A 20,943-nucleotide genomic window follows, 5' to 3' on the forward strand; every position below is an offset into this window, starting at 1 on the left:
TTAAGGACTTGTTTGGTTAAAAACCTCTTATTAAGAACATTTCCCAATTCAGATTTTTTAAGAGAAGAAGTGGGACACGTAAAATGAGAGGAAAATGGGAGAACAAACACCAAGCACTCATTCTCATTCTCACCAAACCAATATCAAAATTAAGGTCAAGGAGGAAGAGTAGAAAACGAAATTGGAGAGAAGAAGGGAGAAGGAAGAACAAGCCCATCCACCTCTTGCATGTATGTGGAGCTTTGGTGATTTTGGAAGAGAGCAAATAGTCAAGCTTGGGTTCATCATCATCTTCATCTCTCCAACTCAGAATCTTCAAGTAAAAGAGGTGAGTTCCATTAGTTAGGAACTTGGGGTAAAAAAATTGGGGAAAATGCATGATATTGGGGTTAGAAATAGAAGTATCTATTGCATGCTTGATTAATCCATGAATTGTGTATTGTGATGTTAAATTGTGTTAAGAATTGTCATGCCTTATTACAGTGCTCCATTTCGAACTTCTTCAAAATCTCAAGCCTCAAGCGCGTCTCTTTAATAAATTCTTTATAAAAAATACTTATTCAATGATGAAAATTTAAAACATCTTACATTTTAATCCATATAAATTCTTTATAAAAAATACTTATTCAATGATAAAAGTTTAAAACATCTTACATTTTAATCCATATGAACATACTAAATTTGAAAAATAAAGAAATAAAATCCCAAAATAAACATTAACATATGCTATTTTTCATATAAATTCATTTCCATAACCCTAAATACTGCCCTAGCTATCGTGTATGTATAGGACAAAATGTGATGACACCTCATTTTGTACAAGTTGAGTTTTACCTAAAACCAAAGAATTTACCAATTAATATATACTTATTTGAAACAATAACAACCAAAAACTATATTAAAAGATTGTTAATAATTTTATTCAAAATATAAAATAATTTGTTAAAAAAATAAATAGATATACACTCGATGCACTTAGTATGTTTTTTATTTTTTATATAAGCAATGAGATTCAATATAGACGGATGAGTATAAAAAATACTCTCCCGACACATACAAAGTCAACAGTTAAGAAAGTCGATAGGCCGATTGCACCAAAGAGTATAATTACAATACACGTTTCCCGAAATTCCTACCAAGTTCCATAACCACGACAAAAGTTTTATCCTATGAACCACTTCGTCAACTTGAAAAATCGCTTCATTAAATGCACTTAGTATGTTTAATACATGAGTAAATGACATAACACGTAAATGAATAAAAAAGTAAATTAAAATATATGTATATATATTAAATTTCATCCAAAATTTTCAGAGAAACTTCCGCCTCTTGGTAGTGTTCATGTATGGTTTGAAGACCCATTCTATTTGAGCTTCAGCTTGATCCACTGTTCCCAATTTTAATTTTATCTGCATAAGGTTTCAGAAACATGAAGGACGAAAGGACATGTTTTTGGTAACCAATCTTAGGAATAAGATTGGAGTTTAATGTAAAGTAGAAAATGCAAAAATAGGAACCTATGACAATTTCAATAAACTTCTGAACAAAACACACTTAAGGAGCATTGCTCCGACCATTTCACAAAGTGGATACATGTTAGATGAATCCATGAACCAATTTCCTTCAACCCTCTTTCATAAATAAGAACTACTCCCTCCGTCTCATAATAAGTGTCCCATTTGCATTTTTTTCTTGTCTCAAATTAATTGTCCATTTACAATTCCAATGCGTCAATCATTATTATTTTTCCACTATTATGCCCCCTATTTATTAACTTTCACGTTATTCAACTACTATTAATAGGGGTATTCTAGTAAATGACATTAACTTTTTTACTAAAACCAACACATCTAATCATTTTCTTAAAAACCACGCATTGCTCAAATAGGACATTTATTATGAGACGGAGGGAGTAATAGTGAACTTAATCGCAACACAAACCTGATATAGTCGCAAATCAAACCGTGGACCAATTTCCTTCATTTCTACAGAGTTAGGACCTGCACGTTTGTTATATATATGATGCCTGTATGGCAGCAGACAAGGTATTTTAAATGAGAAGGAAACGAGTAAATGTAACTGTAAAGAAGGCTTAATGCATAAAACAGATAACTGTAACCTACCTGAACTCGATATAGTCCGAATTGTTGGAAAAAGAGACAATACGCTCTGCATCAGGTTTTGGCACCGGAAACAGATGCTTTAGAATATTGGAAGTCCTTTCACCTAACTGTTTCCAGACCAAAAGAAATGTTATTAGCAGTCAGACCTTAGCACAAAAACATATGAACAATTATGTACATACACCCTCCGGACACATTTATAAGCAACAAAAATGGTTTTCACGGTTATTAAGAAATTCAATCAAGTGTAGTTCACTTTTAGATTTTGGTGAAAAATCAATTAAATTTACTATAATGTCCTTCTTATTAAATTTGATATAATGTTAGAAATTGAAATATAGGGGTATATTAGGAATTATAGCATTGAATGATTGAGTAATAATTGACTTTTGCTTATAATAGTGACCAAACTTTTTTCATTTTTGTTGCTTATAAATGTGTCCGGAGGGTGTAGATAATAAAGCACATACTGAATTATGAATATGAATACCTTAGTTGAGAAATTATTAAGTATAATATGTGGATAAGCTTCCGGCATGGTTCCAAGACCTTTTTTATCTTTAATTTCATGTCTTGTAACCTTCAAGAAACAACAAAGTAACATATAGTCTCCTAAATTTAAATATATAGTTAACACTAAGACAGACACTTACCACATTGAGTAAACTAAAACATGCAGTTGGGCCAAATGGTAGATGGTAAACAGTTAAACCAGCCGGCACGCCACGATGTTCATGAACCAAGATTACATCTGTATAGTCGTGCGATCTGCAAGCATCTATAATATCTGAAATAACCTGAAATGAAAATGAAGATCATTAAGTATTACTCTGTTAATATGTATGTATATTTTCATGGTAAAACTAAGCAAAGATAAGATTGACCAGATTGGACAAACAAATATTTCAAGATTATTATATACTATTTTCCCATTGTTGTCACATGAGTTATGATATAATGGTAAAGGCTCCAACCTGACCGCCACGGTTTATTCTTTGAGCATTGGGAAAGACAGTACTCAACTCCTTTACAAACTTTTTAAGAGGAGCGCTTGGATCCCTTGATGTGGTGAGCATAATTTTAGGATCTTTCTCATCAGCAAATGCATACTCGTCATCAATGTGTGTTGTTGGAACTGAACTCAATAGAGCAATAATGCAAAAAGTGAAAATCAACCATACTGACATTCAAAATCAGCAAAATCATACCCAATGTAAAAAAACAGAGAAATTCGATATCAATACCAGCTGTGTTTACATCTTCCAGATCAATTTGACTACGAAGTGCAACCTCCTCGTTTCTAAGCTCAGTTGGTATAGGTTTACCATCTGCAAAACAAAAATAAAAACAAATTGCCTTCGTCGGAATTTGATTTGAATTGCATTCTTGAAGTTACCGTGAAGAGTAAACAAATCAACAAAACAAATAAACAAAATTCATGAATGAAAACCTTGAAGAGCTTCTCTGACTTTGCGCTTCTTCTCATAAAGAACACGCTCGTTTCCTTCTAAGCTTTTTCTATACAAATACTCTCTCCGCAAACGGACGTTTCTACGCAACATGGAGAACAACAAAACAACTATATGATGATGCAGTAGCAGCTGATAGCGGTAAGGGTGCGGCAGGGAAGAATGCCTCTGCGGTATGGGTTTTTTTGTTTATTTAAAAACCTAACTTAAACGGGCGCTATTTTGTCTAGGATAGAAATAAAAAGGTTAACTTAATTATGTTTTGAAAAAAAAATCATATAAAGATCAAACAATTGTGATTCTAAAAAAAATAATTATTATTGATCCTATTACTGATCTATCTAAATCTATTATTTTTAATTTATTCTCTATAAAATTGACACTATTATTGATCTATCCAAACCTCTTATTATTAATTTATTTTCTATTAAATTGACCTTATTTTTTTATTCTCTATTAAAAAATCTCAATAAAATATTAAATATGATCATATTATTAATCTATTCAAATCTCCAATTTTTAATTTATTCTCTCTTAAATCAACTCCACTTTTATTCTCTAATAAAAAATCTCAACAAAATAATCTATCTTATACATTACAATTTTAAATTAGAAATATAAAGAATTAAAAATTCTCAAAAAAAAAATCTCTCTAAAATTTTTATCAAAAAAAAAATCTCTTTAGAAATTTTTACCTAATAAATTTACTGTCTCTATAAAAAATGTCGAAAAAATCAAATAAAGAATAATATAAAAGTAATAATTAAATATCTCTACAAATGATAATAAAGAATAATATAAAAATAATAATAATTAAATATCTCTACAAATTATAACAAAGAATAATATGAAAAGTTATTCAATAAATTAAAATATAAACTAAATAAAATTAGTTTGAAATATTATAAATATATAACAATTTCTTTTGTATTTTATAATTATCTATGACTCATTAGTTTTTCAGTTTTTTTATTCCTATAATTTTTTTTGTTACAAAAAGGGCCAGAGGCTCAAAACACAGCAAAGTATACAGACACCAATCTAGTGAAAAGGATACCACGAGAGTCCTCATCTAACAAGCTATCGATACAAACAGGTGATGCATTATAGATCACAATGCTAGAACTCATACTATACCTCATATTAGCCAGTGCATCATCACATTTATTCACTTCTTTAAACGAGTGAGAGACGCGAATGTCCTCATGCTTCTCCATAATCTTTCTTATCTTTGAAATAATCGCCGAGCTGTCTCTCACTTTAGCGCTACCAGTGGCTATAGCTTGAACAATCATGATGGAATCTACATTAACTTCTACCTTACGTTATCCAAGGGACAACGTAAGTTGGAGGAGATCTTCAAACAATCCCTATAATTCCACCATAAAGACGTTACAATGACCCATATATTATGAGAAACCTCATAACCAAATACCTTATGCATTTCTTATCACTCCCCTGCAGCCAGCTACTGAATTGATTTTACACGCACCATCCGTATTCAACTTCACCCAATCAACAATCGGGGGCATGCATTTAACGGTTTTGGGAACTTTTCTCCTGTCCATAACAGATAAGTTTGTACGCACTATTTTGTTGTATTCCTTTAGCTTCACAAAAATAAATTCTCTTGGATCAAAGGGGGGGTTCGCAACTTCTCCATGCTTTTCTTTATTCCTCCATAACCAGTTATAATAGCAAGTCGTGGCCCACATCTCTTTCCAATACAAACTAGAACTGCTTGAAAATGAGATATTCATCAAAAACCAATCATCAAGCTCCATATCATATAAAAATGATTGTATTAACCCTAGAGGAACTAGCTGCCGCCAGACCTGCATGGCCCTAGGGCAGTCTCGGATAACATGAACTAATGTCTCCCTCACGTGCCCACATAGATTACACACAGCAGAACCTAATCCCCTCTTACTTTTGTTATAATTCGTCATTAGTTTATCATGGTTAAACAGCCACATGAAATAACTAATTCGCTTCGACACCTTCAAAGACCAAATTTTATCCCAAGCCGAACTCTCACTTTGCTCCCCAAAATTCAGCAATGCATGATACATCTGCGTAACAGAATAAGAAACATCACCTGCCCCAACTAGAATAAAGCTATTGTTGCCATAATATATACTAGGCGGTAGAATGGATCGCATTTTATTATGACTACCAATTCCAATCACCAAGTCTTTCACCTTTACCCCTTGCAAATCTTCGAGAATCTGGACTTCCAGACCTGCTATGCAAATGCTAGGACTTAGCCAAATGTCCCCCAAGCATCAATGTTTTCCCCATTGCAAATACTCCAAAAACCGGTCTCCCTAATATATGGCATCGTGTTATACAACGCTCTCTATAAACTCGAATATTTACTCCTAGTTTTATAATGGTCTTGTTCCTCTCCTTCACATTAAATGCCTCTTAACACTTTTCACCATAAATCATTCAATTTAGTTAACATTTTCCAGCTAAGTTTGATTAAGCAGGCTCTATTCATGGTCTCCAAATCTCTCAGCCCTAATCCACCAGAAGGATTTGGTTTCGTGAGCGTGTCCCACTTCACTGCGTACATTTTCTTCTTGTCTGCAGTATCACTCCAAATGAAGTTGCGTTGAAGTCTTTGGATCTCATCAATACACGCAAACTGTATTACATTGGTTATCATAACATACGTCAGAATAACTTCAATGACACTCTTCGTCAATGTAACTCTACCTGCAAAAGATAAAACATTAGTTTTCCAGCTCGCAAGTCTGCTCTCCACCTGCTCCACTAGATACTGATAATCCGCCTTTCTCAAAGCTTTTCCACTTAACGACACGCCAAGATTCTTTCCAAATTGCTCAGTCTCCCTAAAACTCGATATCTTCACCTGTTTATTCTCCATACTTCGCAACATATTTTTAGAAAATAGGATGCTAGACTTCTCCTTACTAACCTCTTGCCCTGACATGTTACAGAACCTCTTCATGGTATTCCTAACATAATTCATCTGGTTTTCATTGGCTTCTCCAAACAATAAAAGGTCATCAGCAAACATAAGATGAGAGATCTTTGGACCATGTTTTCCCATTTGAATCGCACGCCAATTATTAGCCCCAACTTCTTGCTCAATTAAATGAGAGAGCTTGTCCATACATAACATAAAGAGATAAGGAGATATGGGATTCCCTTGTCTGATCCCATGTTGCAGTCTAAAGTAATCACCTCTAGCTCCATGCTAGTTTACATTCGTCTAAACACTTGACACAACATGCATAATCATATTTATCATGTTTTCAGGCAATTTTATCTCATTCAATGCATGCCAAATGAATTCCTAGTAAAGCTTATCATAAGCTTTAGAGAGATCAATTTTGATGGCAAACTCACCTTTCTTACCTCTCTTTTTATGTAAAATGTTCATAACTTCTTTGGCTATTATGATATTCTCATGAATAAATCGGCCTGGGACAAATTCAGTTTGGAAGGGAGAGACTAATTTATCCATGCAACTTTTCAACCTTTCAACAACTACCTTGCTAACAATCTTATAGATAGTGTTACACAAGGAAATTGGCCGAGATTGAGAAACAGACTGAGGATGATCGACTTTTGGAATAAGGCAAATATTTGTCTTGTTGACTTCTCCTATATTACCTAGGTTGCACCAAACCTTTTTTACGAAATCGCATACACTCGTACATATGATTCCCTAATACTTTTGATAAAAACCTGCCGGATAACCATCTAGTCCAGGCCCCTTCCAAGGCTTCTTGGAAAACAAAGCCCTATTCACTTCTTCATTGTTAATGGAATCACCAAGTCTCTTGATCTCAGCCTCATTAAGAATGGGAAATGAAATCTCATTTCAATCCTTCTCCTTCCATTCATAATGAAGCGCGAACAGATCCTTGTAGAAGTTACTCACAAGCTCCTGCAACTTCTCTTTATCCTCAACCCAGTTGCCATTGTCATCCTAGGGCATTATAATATTGTTTCTTCTCCTTCTATTTATAGTTTTCAAATGGTAACATCGAGTATTCCGGTCACCATCCACAAGCCACTGAGTTCTCGATCTTTGGAACCATATTAACCCCTCCTTCTTGAGAATGTTACTCTATTCCAACTGTAAGTTTTTCTCTAACATAATCATACCCGCAACATTGAAATTACGTTGGAGACATTTTTGCACCCCATTAAGCCCAACCATAATCTCTCTCTTCATACCAATGACTATATCAAAAGTGTGCACCTTCCACCTTTTAATCTCTTCTTTAACCTTATCCAAATTAGCATTTAAATCATCACCACTGTTCCAAGTTTTTCTTAGCATCATTTTATAATATGTATCCGTCTTCCAAGAACTCCTAAATTTGAACTCTCGAGTCACCTTATGAATCAAACACACCTTTAGAGTAATTATGAGAGGATGATGATCAAAAATTCTCCCCTCGTAAGCATCTTAGCTTGAGCGTCTGGGAATTCCACCCTTCATTCTTCGTTGCTAAGTTCTTTATCTAACTTCTCATAGATTCGTTGTCCTCCATGAAACAAAGGACCTCTCCACGTATATTTCGGCCTCGCAGTCTCCATATGAAGCAGATTACACTCATTACTATCCCGAAACAGCTTACATTTCCTGATCAAAACATGTGCACCACCTTTTTGTTCTGTACTATTAGATATATCATTAAAGTCACCATATAGCAGCCAAGGTTCTTTAATCCTCCGCAATGTTACGTAAATCCTCCCAAAGAGACCTCTATTAATAACATTTGGACTAGCATAAATGGTTGTAAAAAGCCATTCTTTACCAGCTTGGTCCTTGATACGAGTGTGAATAAATTGAGTATCTTTGTGCAGTTGATGAACAACCATCTTTTCTGTCTTCCATGTAACATAAGTCCTTCCTGCAAAGCCAGTATTTTCCATGCTAATGGAATCATCGAACCCTAATCTCTTCAAAGGATTCGTGAGTTTCATGGGATCGCTCCTAGTTTCTAACATAACAAACATATCGGGCTTATACAAGTCCATGTAATGTTTTCTATATCTGTAAAACGTTTTATTAGCCTCACCCCTACAATTCCAAACAAGAAATTGATTTGATGTACTCATAATCATAACAAAATTGAATTGAAGTAACTTCTAGGATCCACCAGACTACAACTTAGTGGTTGAGTTTCTTCCCTATTTCTGTCATATCTACATGTTCTATAGCTAAAAGTTGTTAAGCTTTATCACCATCGGTTTTAACTCCCATGCACATCTCCTCGAGTTCTTTATTGCTAACAGTCTGAACTACAGAAGTGTGACACGTTCCCATTAGATATGGTGGTCTGATGCCATACTCCTCAAACTATTGTTCATCTTTATTAACCTGACTACTACTATTTGACATGACAGTTTTAATAGTTTGTTCACTGTTCACTATTCACGTAGTCACTTTTTCGCTATTTTAATTTGAGGATTCGGTTCTTCTCTCTCTCACACACACAGAAACAATAAAGAGTTCTGATTGGTTAAAGTCTTCATGCTTCCCACTTGTTGCCTTTTCCCACACGTTTTCTACTTCTTTGGCTGAACCTCCTATATTTTTCTCCTTAAATCTCAACATTCCACGTGTCGCTAGTCTGTTATCTTTCATATATGTGCCTGTTTTACCTTTTCCATTTTTTGTGTGTTGTTTAAGCAGTTTCAAAGTATTTCTGGAATGCTTGGATCTCTTTGATATGAGTTGAAGTACCTTTCTTGATCCTTTCTTACACGGAAGAAAAAGCCTTAGTTAGATGTCGAGTGAACGCTTCAACATATAGAAACTCCTCAGAATAATAATTATGCCACCAGGAGTCAAATTTTTGAGTAGGAAGGAAACATGGTTGGAATGCTACTGGAACAAGTTTGGCTCGACCATAATATCTAAACAAAATTTTGTGACTTTTCTCCTCTGTATGAACCATGTTGTAAAGAATGAGAATGTTCTTCTTGTCAAAAAGAGGTTCGGGTAATATTTGAATGAGGCCAAATTGTTGAGCGACAAGGTTAGGATGATAGCTTAATAAAGTGATTTGGTTCTTTGATGGGTGAAGTCTTAGTGGTATCACTCTTGGGGTAAGAAATGATTCCTAGATGCTAAGATACTCTGCTGCTTGTTCTTTCATGGGGGCAGGAAATTTCTTTGTGAACCACTCAGGACAAATCTTTCTGGTGGCGAAAGGAGTCATAGAAAGGGTAAAATTATGAAGCTGTGCAAGAACCATCACGAAGTTGGTAAAAGTTTATTGGAGATTACGCCCTTCTTCGACTGGAGTTATCTGGGCCAGACGTACTTCTTTGATTCTACTATTCTTGATCTCGTCAGAATTAGCATCAATAGGGTTGAGGTATGGTAAGGAGGCTTCAAAGAAAACATTCAACCAAAGTTGAAGCAGCCAGAAGGGTCCAGCGAATAGTAGGTTTCCTTTCTTCTTAGGGGTTTTGAGGTATGTAACTCCTTCACCCAAAGATTCATAAAGATGAATCAAGATCAACTCGCTTAGACAGAGTCTGTGTCCAGCGTTGAATTGGTTGGCGATGATGATGTACTTCTTTGCTATTTGAATGGATCTTAAGTAGAAGACATAACGACATAGCTAGAGAGTGAGGAATGCAATATGCTCTCGATCAGACATTACGTCAGTCTGTTTGTCGTGATAGTATTCGATATGGGTGTTGTACGATGCTCTAGAGACATCAAAGTCAATGGAATCTTCGGCCAGGTAGGAAGGGTCAAAGGTCTCTCCAATAGGTTTGAGTCTAATGATAACAACTATGTCGAAGAGGGTCGGTGTCATCATTCCAGAAGGAAGATGAAAAGGTTGGTGAGTACTATCCCAGAAGTACAGGGAAGCAACTAGCATGCTTGAGCAATAAGCAGGACATACCTTTGATAGTTCGATCAAATCGAAAATACCCATATCTTTTCAGTATTGAGATTTTTTTCTTTTCTACCTTGGCTATCCAAGCTAGATAGTCCGTAGAGTCTCTAAACATAGGAGAGGATTGAAAGACCCTAAATCCATTATTCATAAAACCTAAGTTGATGAGCTCATTCGTCGAAGGATTGCTTTAGTGATCAAGGTGTGGTTGTTCATTAGTGTGAACTTCATCTTTTGCCTTAGGTTTTCTAACATTTCCTATGGGTTTATACCTATCATAAGTAGGAAAAAACTGTTTAAGTTTTTCAGGGTCAGTTGTTGGATCTGATATGGGTCCTAACATGGCATGAGTTTTTGCAGCTATGTAGATAAGAAGTAATACATGGGATTTATAGATCCTCCGTTGTTCTTCAGTGAACAGTTCAGGAACATATTGTTGAATGCCCATAACTTGAGGCCCCAAAATTTTATGGACGAGAGGTAAGCCGGAAGATTTCATGGTCTCTTGAGTCTTCTTGGAATCTTTGTTTGCCGTGGAGGAAGACGCCATTGGTAATGGTGGAAGTTGCTTGAGGATAGATGAAGAAGACGAAGATGAGAAAGTAAAGATTTGAAGAAATCTGGAGAGAAAGAGGAGAAACGTTTGAAATGGTGAAGAAGAGCTATTTATAAGCTGAGAATTGGAACTGTTTTCGTCAAGTGCTTGGAAAGTGGGTTTAATGCATGTGACGCATGTAAGACACTCAATTCGTGAAAAGTGGTGGCAGTTATAGGTTACCCACGATCTCCTAGAACCGAGGAGCGTTATGATTGAAGAAAATCTGCATGCAAGGATTTGAAGAGACTTTTTGAAAAGAGATGTCATAATGACTATGACGTCATTAAAACTGAAGTTTTGGTGTTGAATGAATGGTCAAAAATGCCCTTTTCTTTAGTATGTCGAAAATGATATTTTGGGGGGGGGGGGGGGGGGGGTTGCAATTTGTTAGCTATATATTTCAACACCATGTTATTAATAAAGGAAAGGAAATATCTTTTGAGATATTATGAATCGTTCGACAAAAATGGCATGTTTGCTGAAAGCCCGTCGAAGTCACTCCTTATAAAGGGAAGTGTTGGACTTGGACTTAGAAATATTTGTTAAGTTTAGTAGTTGGTTCAACGAAGAAGAATGCTATTCGACGGAGAAGTTGAGATTGAATGAAGAAATAACTGATTTCCGTCCTTATCCATTTTACCAGAAGACGCGTGGAGCTTCAGAATGAAAGGAAGGCATGGCGAACGAAATGTGACATGTTATAAACGAAAGGCAATTAAAAACAGTTATTTCAAGTTAGTATATATAGGAGTCTCAGTGTTTCGAGGTGTTTATTCATTTTGTACAAATCTCACTAAAGAACTCAAAGTATTTGCGTATTGAGAAAAGAGTCTTCTGAGAATGTACGTGTAAACACCAATTTTATCTTTTCTACAATTTTACAACTTATCATTTCCAGAATTTTACTTCTTCGCAATTTACTTTCAATTGCCTTTATTTCGTTTCTTTACAAGTTCATAATATTGCTTTAAAGAATTACTTAGATCAAAACAAACATTTTAGTAAGAACATGAGCACAGTCGAATTGTCCTTCATTCATAAGAACAAAATTTAAAATTGAAAGCACATGTCCTAGGTGTTGAAACATATCTTATTTTCAGGACAACAAACTATTATTCTAACTCCTCTTTCAGTTTATTTTGGGGGGGGGGGGGGGGTTGCAATTTGTTAGCTATATATTTCAACACCATGTTATTAATAAAGGAAAGGAAATATCTTTTGAGATATTATGAATCGTTCGACAAAAATGGCATGTTTGCTGAAAGCCCGTCGAAGTCACTCCTTATAAAGGGAAGTGTTGGACTTGGACTTAGAAATATTTGTTAAGTTTAGTAGTTGGTTCAACGAAGAAGAATGCTATTCGACGGAGAAGTTGAGATTGAATGAAGAAATAACTGATTTCCGTCCTTATCCATTTTACCAGAAGACGCGTGGAGCTTCAGAATGAAAGGAAGGCATGGCGAACGAAATGTGACATGTTATAAACGAAAGGCAATTAAAAACAGTTATTTCAAGTTAGTATATATAGGAGTCTCAGTGTTTCGAGGTGTTTATTCATTTTGTACAAATCTCACTAAAGAACTCAAAGTATTTGCGTATTGAGAAAAGAGTCTTCTGAGAATGTACGTGTAAACACCAATTTTATCTTTTCTACAATTTTACAACTTATCATTTCCAGAATTTTACTTCTTCGCAATTTACTTTCAATTGCCTTTATTTCGTTTCTTTACAAGTTCATAATATTGCTTTAAAGAATTACTTAGATCAAAACAAACATTTTAGTAAGAACATGAGCACAGTCGAATTGTCCTTCATTCATAAGAACAAAATTTAAAATTGAAAGCACATGTCCTAGGTGTTGAAACATATCTTATTTTCAGGACAACAAACTATTATTCTAACTCCTCTTTCAGTTTATTTTTTGTGAATTAAGACGGGCCATCCACGACAATAACTCTCATATGATTTTATTTTTAAAAAGAATATCTCAATTTAACTTGAGTACTTGCAAATAACATTCAAGAACATTCACTACCCAAAGACACAAGAAAACACATGAACCTCTTACTAGATCCAACATATTCAAAAATTGCGCCCAGAACTTTCAAGGTCCATATACTCAAAGGACACAACCCATGAAAACTCAAAGTACAATTCCAACTCAGCACTCTTAAACGACTCTCTATTCACATGGCTATAAATACATCACCAAAATCTTTCTGATAGTGCATCAATTGATAAGAAGAAAAAAAGATCAAACACACAAAAGCTTCCAAAAGTCTTAAATTAATAGAAGCTCTATTCAATAGTGAAAGTTACATCACTGCCACATAATGAAGTAATCTTGAAACAAAAATTCTTCATTTTGTATATCATCAAGAGATATAAAATCTTGACGAAATATAGTAGTCAATTCAAAATTAGAGAAAACTCTAGGAAAGTGTAATAGCCTTTTGAGGCTCTGTAAGAAATATTCCAGTTACCCCTCTTGGAGGATATGAGTTTGAGGAATAGAAAAATCTCACTGTATGTGAGGACTAGACTAACCCATTTGGTGAACCAGTATAAATTGTTGTGTGCTTTTTGCTTTACTATTTTCTTAATCATCTACCTTTTAACTACTCAACTTAATTTTAAAAAGGAAGAAAAAGAGGTCATTATTCAAACCCCCCCTTTCTAGTGACATTTCTTGTTCGAACACTAGGATCAATCTAGTCGATCCTGTGAGTAATCAAAAGATTAATATTCTGGAAGACTAGCACTTGTTTACCAATTTTCACTGTAAACATCATCGTTGACGAGATCAAGCATATCTTGAGCGCCAAACAACACACACATCTGAATCATCCATCAATTCCAATTATTCTATCAAACACCGAAAGTTTCGTATTCAAACCACCATTTCCACCGTTCATCTTAGAAATTATGCAAGAAATCACTCAGATCTCACCAAACACTTGTGTTTCCCGAATTCCGATCCTTCGAAATCAATAAATGTGATTCAAATACGATTTCGATTGTGAATTCAAAGTGAATTCAAGAACAACGAAATCAATCACACACGCCTTACGTACACTCGTGTTTCCGTTCCCGTGGATCCGAACCGGAGCTCTAGATACCAATTGTTGGTGCACAACGGAACAAGATGAACAAAGATGAACACGATGAAAATGGAAGAAGATAGAGACAAATTATAACTAACTTTTACTCAATTGAAAAACGGTTACAAGAATGGTTCTATATTATTCTCACGATACTAACAATTACAAAGCAAATACAATATATATATATATATATATATATATATATATATATATATATATATATATATATATATATATATATATATATATATATATATTGGGCCAAACTACTAAAGTCCAACACAAAATCCAACAAACTAACAACAATACGCTGAATGTGCCATTATACTTCAACAAAAGTATACATGTAGACCGGTTTTACTAGTCCTATGCTTTTTCTTGTAAAAAAGATATCCCTTATCTCTTAACAAAATTCTCAAATAAGTAGTTGATACCACAACTTATTATATAGATGAGACCAAACTTCCTGTTAACAACATTTTGGTTTTGTATTAATGTGAATTTTTTATTTTTTACTTTTTGGTTTTGTATAGATTCTCTTCTATTGAGATTCGACGGTTTGTTATTATATTTAGTTGTATTTCAAAGATTCCTTTTTTACTTTGAACAGAAAGTGACGGAATAACCACTAGTGTCCAACACCGCATAGGAACCACACACAACATAGAATCTTTGAAAAGCAAGTGCCCCAGCCAGGACCCCATTCGATTCCATTAGTTTAGGATTCTTTTTTCAGTAAAGTCACCTAACAATTTTGTCTTCCAAATAATTGTCTTCTAATAATCATATTACTTATTTTATTTTTAAAAAACAAATACTCTCTCTATCCTACAAGGAGTGACTTAAAATGATGTCCCAAAATAAGTGACATATTTTTTCAAATTCCACCCTCTAATTATTAAAAAGTTCACAATTTCCAATATATAATAAGGATATTATAGTAAAAATAATATTATATCTCTTACTTTTTACCAAAGTAATTAAAACCGGACCGGAAATTAAACCGGTATAAATATGGGTTTAAGGTTTAAGAGTTTGACCGGGGTTTGACCGGTTACGATTAAATATGATTTTTATAATATTTTTATTAAGAAATAATATATAAAAGAATAAAAAAAAACTTATTATTTTAAAACATTTTCATTATTTTTTACGTGAGATTTGATTTATATCTAAAATGACATGATTTGATTTCATTACCACACATAAGTATAAAAATTTACTTCTATTTAATTTTATTTTAGATGAAAAAATCGTAGTATTTTTTACTGTTATTATATTTGTGTTTGTTTTTATGATTTTTATAATTACATACTGCATAACAACATAAAACAATAGACAATAGTATTGTAATAGTTTCACTTAGATGAAAATTATACCTCATACCCCTACCATTATCCCTCTACCCCTACATTTTTTAAAATATTCCAATTCTATCCTTTTAATTAATAAAATAATTTTATTATTTAATATTTATCATTTCCCACCCCTACCAAAGTTCATCGGATAACTTGCAGTCAAGTTATCCGGTTTGTAATTTTTCTTCACCGGATAACTTGCAGTCAAGTTATCCGATTTGTAATTTTTCTTCACCGGATAACTTGCAGTCAAGTTATCCGGTTTGTAATTTTTCTTCTCTTGAATTGGAATATTTTAAAAAATGTAGGGCTCTTGAAATGATAAATATTAAATAATAAAAAATGTTTGATCAGTTATAAAAACCGGTTCAACATGATTAACCACTTAGACCGCCGGTTTTGGTCGGTTCACCCGGTTTTGTACCGGTTTTCCGGCTTCTTCCCCGGTTTTTTGACAGCACGGTTTACAAGCCTCTTAGGACCAGATATAGGTCCGGTTCACGGTGAAACCGGTCGAACCGGTCGGTCCGGTCGGAGGGAGTATTTTGATAATTGAGTCTAGAACGGGTTTAAATGGTCTAATTCAGCGGCAGCATGAAGAGTTAAATATTAGAAAAATGAACCCACAAAAATATTCTCACAAAAATATTCTCACTCGGTGAAGAGTTCGAAGTGACCACGCATCCACCTTCTTCTCTTCTCTATATATGTAAGTCATGTATATTACATGTTTGATTAAGTTATATCATCTTAATTTTTTTTTCATCAAAAATCGATTCTGAAGAACAGAGCAAAAACTACAGAACCGAGAATAATATTGCATGATGCATCTCGAAGATACTCCTTCCTCTCTTGGATTTCACATGCCTGCAGAATGGGAACCCCATACGCAGTGTTGGATGGGTTGGCCTGTAAGTATTATATTATAACCTCATGCATTTTTTCTCTCGTTGTGTTTTGTGTGTTAATTAATCTCTGTGTTGTTGCGTGATAGGAACGCGCTGATAATTGGCGTGACAACGCCGTTCATGCTCAACGTGTGTTTGTTAGGGTGGCGTCCGCGATCTCCAGATTCGAGAGAGTAACCGTTTGCGCTTGTTCCGCTCAAGTAGGTTAATGGTTTTACTTTTTACTGTACTATTGCTATTGATTTATAGCGCTCTGAAAATTTGTTTATGATTATATGATATGGTTTGTTTTGGTTTGGTTTGGTTATGTTTTTAGTGGGAGAATGCTCGGAGTCAGTTACCAGAGCATATCAGAGTCATTGAGATTTGCTCTAATGATTCTTGGTTTCGTGACATTGGACCTACTGTGAGTTTGTGGATCGGTTTTTGGTTATTTGTTTGGTATTCTATATATGCATTATGCATTGTGGTTTTTGTTGAAGAATGAGTTTTTCTTTGTTTTGTGTAACAGTTTGTTGTGAAAAGAGGAACGCCGGAATCTGGTGATACGGAACATAGGATTGCGGGGATTGATTGGAGTTTTAATAGTTGGGGAGGTGAGTACATATTGTTTTGAAATTTAGATCTTTTAGGATTTGTGATTTGAGGAGCTTGGTTAAAGGAAAAAAAAACATATGTGATTCATTGAATTGTAGTGTATTAGTTATTGGTTCTTAAACTAATTGAACTTTATAAAATGTTTAGGTGTAGAAGATGGATGTTACAGTGATTGGAGTCTTGATACCTATGTTGCTAAGAAGGTAAGAGTGGTTGAATATTTTGTTTGTTTTCTAGCTGTGGTAAACTTGTAATCACTTGCTGATTTTGCTACTATCACCATATTTGTTGTAGATTTTGGATGTTGAGAGAATTCCTAGGTTTTCGCATTCTATGGTGCTTGAAGGCGGAAGCATCCATGTGGATGGAGAAGGTAAGAGTTAATGCAGTGATTTGTTGGCATGCTAGTTATCCAGCTCTAAGATTAGTTTTTGTACCGATTCATTCTTGAACAAGGATAAGGGTAATTAGGTACTTGGACAGCAGAATTATTTTGTATATGTTATGTTCATGAATATGGTATAATCTGTTACCTTCATTTTTTTTTCCTGGTAATGCCTGTTATTTCAATCTGTTCTGATACCAGATTATATTTACTTAGATTCACTGCTCTAAACTTGGATCTCTGTACTGAATTGCTTTTGTAATTTTTATGTTTTGCTGTTTACTTCAGTAATTTTTTCTTCTCTCAGGAACATGTCTTACCACAGAAGAGTGTCTATTGAACAAGAACAGGAATCCTCATTTGAGTAAGAGCCAAATAGAGGATGAACTTAAGGCATATCTTGGAATCAGGAAGGTTATATGGTTGCCTCGTGGATTATATGGTAAATAAACTTGATACTGATCTTTTAGATTGAGAATCTTACTATGAATTGATAGTATTTTGCACGGGATATTTAATATGGTATTCATATAAACAATATATATGGACATTTATCATAATTTTATAGATTTGTTTTGGATAAGAAGAATTTTATATATGAGAAAATACTGTAATTCAATGTAAAACCAACCGAATAATGGAATAATGCAAGATGCAGCTTATAAAAAGTTTTACAACCATTTCATGGTACTTATCACCAAGTATGATAAGGGAAATCTGGCTGTTCTCTTGTGTAGAATCCACTTTCTGTCAAGAGATTAATTTCTGTATTTTTTTACTATGCTATCATCGTGTACATATAAGGTTTTAGATCTCACTCAATTAGTTCATATTGATTATCACGTAAGTATTTTTCTGCATTGTAGAATTAAACAAAGTAAGATAAAATTGACTCATTTCTCTCCATCTTTCTTAATAAGAAATGAGAAGTCTCAAGGAGTTAATAACAATCGTTTTTATTAGCAAATTTTCCACAAAAAGAAACAGGAGGCTGGTGGTGGTTTTGTTTTGTTATGATGTTCTTACAATTTTTTTTTAGGATCCTTATTTTTTTTCACAAAAGGATATTTATGTTGATGATACTTCATTACAATACTACTTTATTCACACACGACTCCAACATGGTAACATATTGTTGAAAAACTGTGTAATTCCACACATTTAAAGAATCTCCCAAACTGGAATATTAGACACTTTCATTTCCATAGAGACGGGCTAGAATACTTGCGATACATGTTTTAAGTTCAAAGTGGCATTTAGTTTCTCCATATTCCCTATGTTATTAAGTATGCTGTTTTTATACAGGAGATGACGATACAAATGGTCATATTGATAACATCTGCTGTTTTGCGAGGCCCGGTGTGGTTCTGCTATCTTGGACTGATGATAAAACTGATCCTCAGTATGAAATATCTGAAGAAGCATATGTTTTCCTTTCAAGTGTAACAGATGCTAATGGTAGAAAATTGGAAATCATTAAACTCCATGTCCCGGATCCACTATACATGACGGAGAAAGAGGCTGCGGGGGTTTTCCAGGTAAACATCCAAATTTTGTTTCTTTTTCCATTTAAATTTATTTCTTAAATGATTGAAAATATAATTAAAAAAATAAGTAATTTTCAAAATACAAACTCAATTCTATTGGAGTGTACCTTTATTGTTGTATGATCAGCAGTTGTAGAAGTTTGAGATGTCATATTTGAGGCTTGCTCTTTTCTCTTGGCCAGATGATTTTACATTTTTCAAATCCCAGGCCTTATATATTGGTTAATACATAGTTCAGTTGTTGGTTGTGAGGATGATGTGAAACATATATCATTGGATTGGATACCATTTGGAAAACTACATAGGCAGACCTAAGAATTTTTCTCTGTTTTGGTTGGCTTGCATTGCATTTTACATAGTTGCTTTTCTAAAGGATTGGGTGTGGTGTTTCTTTAATGGAGTCTCTAGTGTATGGTTATATGGAAAGCTCAAAGGCCTAGGGTAACCATATGATTACATCTCTAACATAATTTGATACTTAGGTTATTGAAGTTCATTTGCAGTCAAGTCAATTTTGTTTTCAGTAGTATGTAGTATTGGGAAGAGCTAATTACTAGAAAGCAATATTGTCAAATAGCGGTATGCTATAGTGCAGTGGAATTTAAACGAACTGCTATGTTGCTATGTTCTGTGATACGCTATTTAATACAAAGTGTTGTCAAATAATGGTGCTATGGCACTGTAGCATAACCAACCTCTTTTTTCTGCATCTGCTATTGACGACACTGCTAGAAAGTGATCTATTGCATGTAATGCTCGGAATCAGTGCAATCTTTGGAACACAACTAGTTAGCAATCAGCATATTAAGACATGGGTTTTGGATGAAGATTTCAAGCTTTAATCTGTGTTTAAAAAAAAACCGCTAACAGCTCAAATATTGCCAATAGTTCAGAAGTTGTAGTCAAGTAGAATTTAAATTATGATATTCTAATAATGGCTATCCTACTACGTATGATATGAAAATTAATATACTGAACTTGTGTTAAGATTGATACCTTATATGGTTAAGAATGAATATTACTGTTTATTACACTTCTGATTGCTAACTTATTCATGCAACTACACAAAATAAACTTCTATTGGATTTTATGGCCTAACCTTATATTTTTCAGGATGACTGCGCCAAGCCAAGACTTCCCGGTACTAGGCTTGCTGCTTCATATGTAAACTTTTACATTGCAAATGGTGCTATTGTTGTTCCAAAATTTGGAGATAAAAAGTGGGATGATGAAGCTATCAGAGTTCTGTCTAAGACGTTTCCTCATCATGAAGTAAGTAATTGTTTTTGTATATCATTGATTGTTGAAATACTCTTCTTTTCAGTTGAAGAGTTGTTATGCCATATGGTAATATTTCAAAGACTGTGTTGTTGCACTAACATTTAGGTATTATTTGAGTTGTTTTGGATACTGATGACATTTTATAATGTTTGTTGGTTCCTAGGTTGTGGGAATTGAAGGTTCCAGGGAGATTGTATTGTCAGGTGGAAATATACATTGCATCACTCAGCAACAACCAGCCATTTAGCGATACTCTCCCAGCAACGTTGATATGTATTGGTAATTTTATTAGGATGATTGATTAATTGCTTGATAAATGGAAAGCCATTGAAAATAAAACAAAATTGATATTTAAATTGTGAAAACATTTATTTCTCATGAATGATTGAATATCCTGAAAAGATGTCAATATAAAAGTTGATATCTCACCATAGTTTGATACAGTTTTCAATTTTATATTGTCTTATCTCTCATCTAAAATCTAACTCACTTATTATCAATGTATTTTATATGTTGTATCAGTAGTCAGTATCTGATGTTAGATTTTTATGTTCAAATAACAATGCTCAGATTATTAAGATTTTGGCCTGAAGTTTGGAACAAAAAGGAAGAACTTTGAGAGTAATGGAAGAAGTTTAGGGAAAATTGCATGAAGTTTTAGCTTTAGA

General features: G+C 34.0%; 2 protein-coding genes across 7 annotated transcripts; one reads left to right on the plus strand and one right to left on the minus strand.

Annotated features, from left to right (window-relative positions):
• Positions 1-49: 49 nt before the first annotated feature.
• Positions 50-20,718, plus strand: LOC131634437 (agmatine deiminase-like). 6 transcript variants are annotated; one of them, XM_058905114.1, is made up of 12 exons: positions 50-328; positions 4,593-4,688; positions 16,347-16,468; positions 16,552-16,665; positions 16,782-16,871; positions 16,977-17,061; positions 17,210-17,265; positions 17,357-17,435; positions 17,755-17,889; positions 18,753-18,985; positions 20,108-20,266; positions 20,439-20,718. In XM_058905114.1, the coding sequence occupies exons 3-12, from the start codon at positions 16,379-16,381 to the stop codon at positions 20,520-20,522; spliced, it is 1,125 nt and encodes a 374-aa protein (XP_058761097.1). In that variant the 5' UTR covers positions 50-328; positions 4,593-4,688; positions 16,347-16,378; the 3' UTR covers positions 20,523-20,718. The 6 variants fall into 6 exon arrangements, with proteins under 6 accessions (XP_058761097.1, XP_058761100.1, XP_058761089.1 ...); XM_058905117.1 differs by lacking the exon at positions 4,593-4,688 and having other exon boundaries at positions 16,342-16,468; XM_058905106.1 differs by lacking the exon at positions 4,593-4,688.
• On the minus strand, positions 364-3,831 carry LOC131634465 (uncharacterized). Its single transcript, XM_058905140.1, has 8 exons — positions 3,574-3,831; positions 3,368-3,451; positions 3,098-3,258; positions 2,777-2,920; positions 2,614-2,703; positions 2,124-2,230; positions 1,942-2,026; positions 364-1,409 (listed from the first exon to the last, which is right to left on the minus strand). Exons 1-8 carry the CDS (start codon positions 3,683-3,685, stop codon positions 1,311-1,313), a joined length of 882 nt encoding a protein of 293 aa, XP_058761123.1. The 5' UTR covers positions 3,686-3,831; the 3' UTR covers positions 364-1,310.
• Positions 20,719-20,943: the final 225 nt, after the last annotated feature.

Source organism: Vicia villosa, linkage group LG1 (assembly GCF_029867415.1).
Source record: "Vicia villosa cultivar HV-30 ecotype Madison, WI linkage group LG1, Vvil1.0, whole genome shotgun sequence".
In the NCBI taxonomy this organism is placed as follows: domain Eukaryota; kingdom Viridiplantae; phylum Streptophyta; class Magnoliopsida; order Fabales; family Fabaceae; genus Vicia; species Vicia villosa.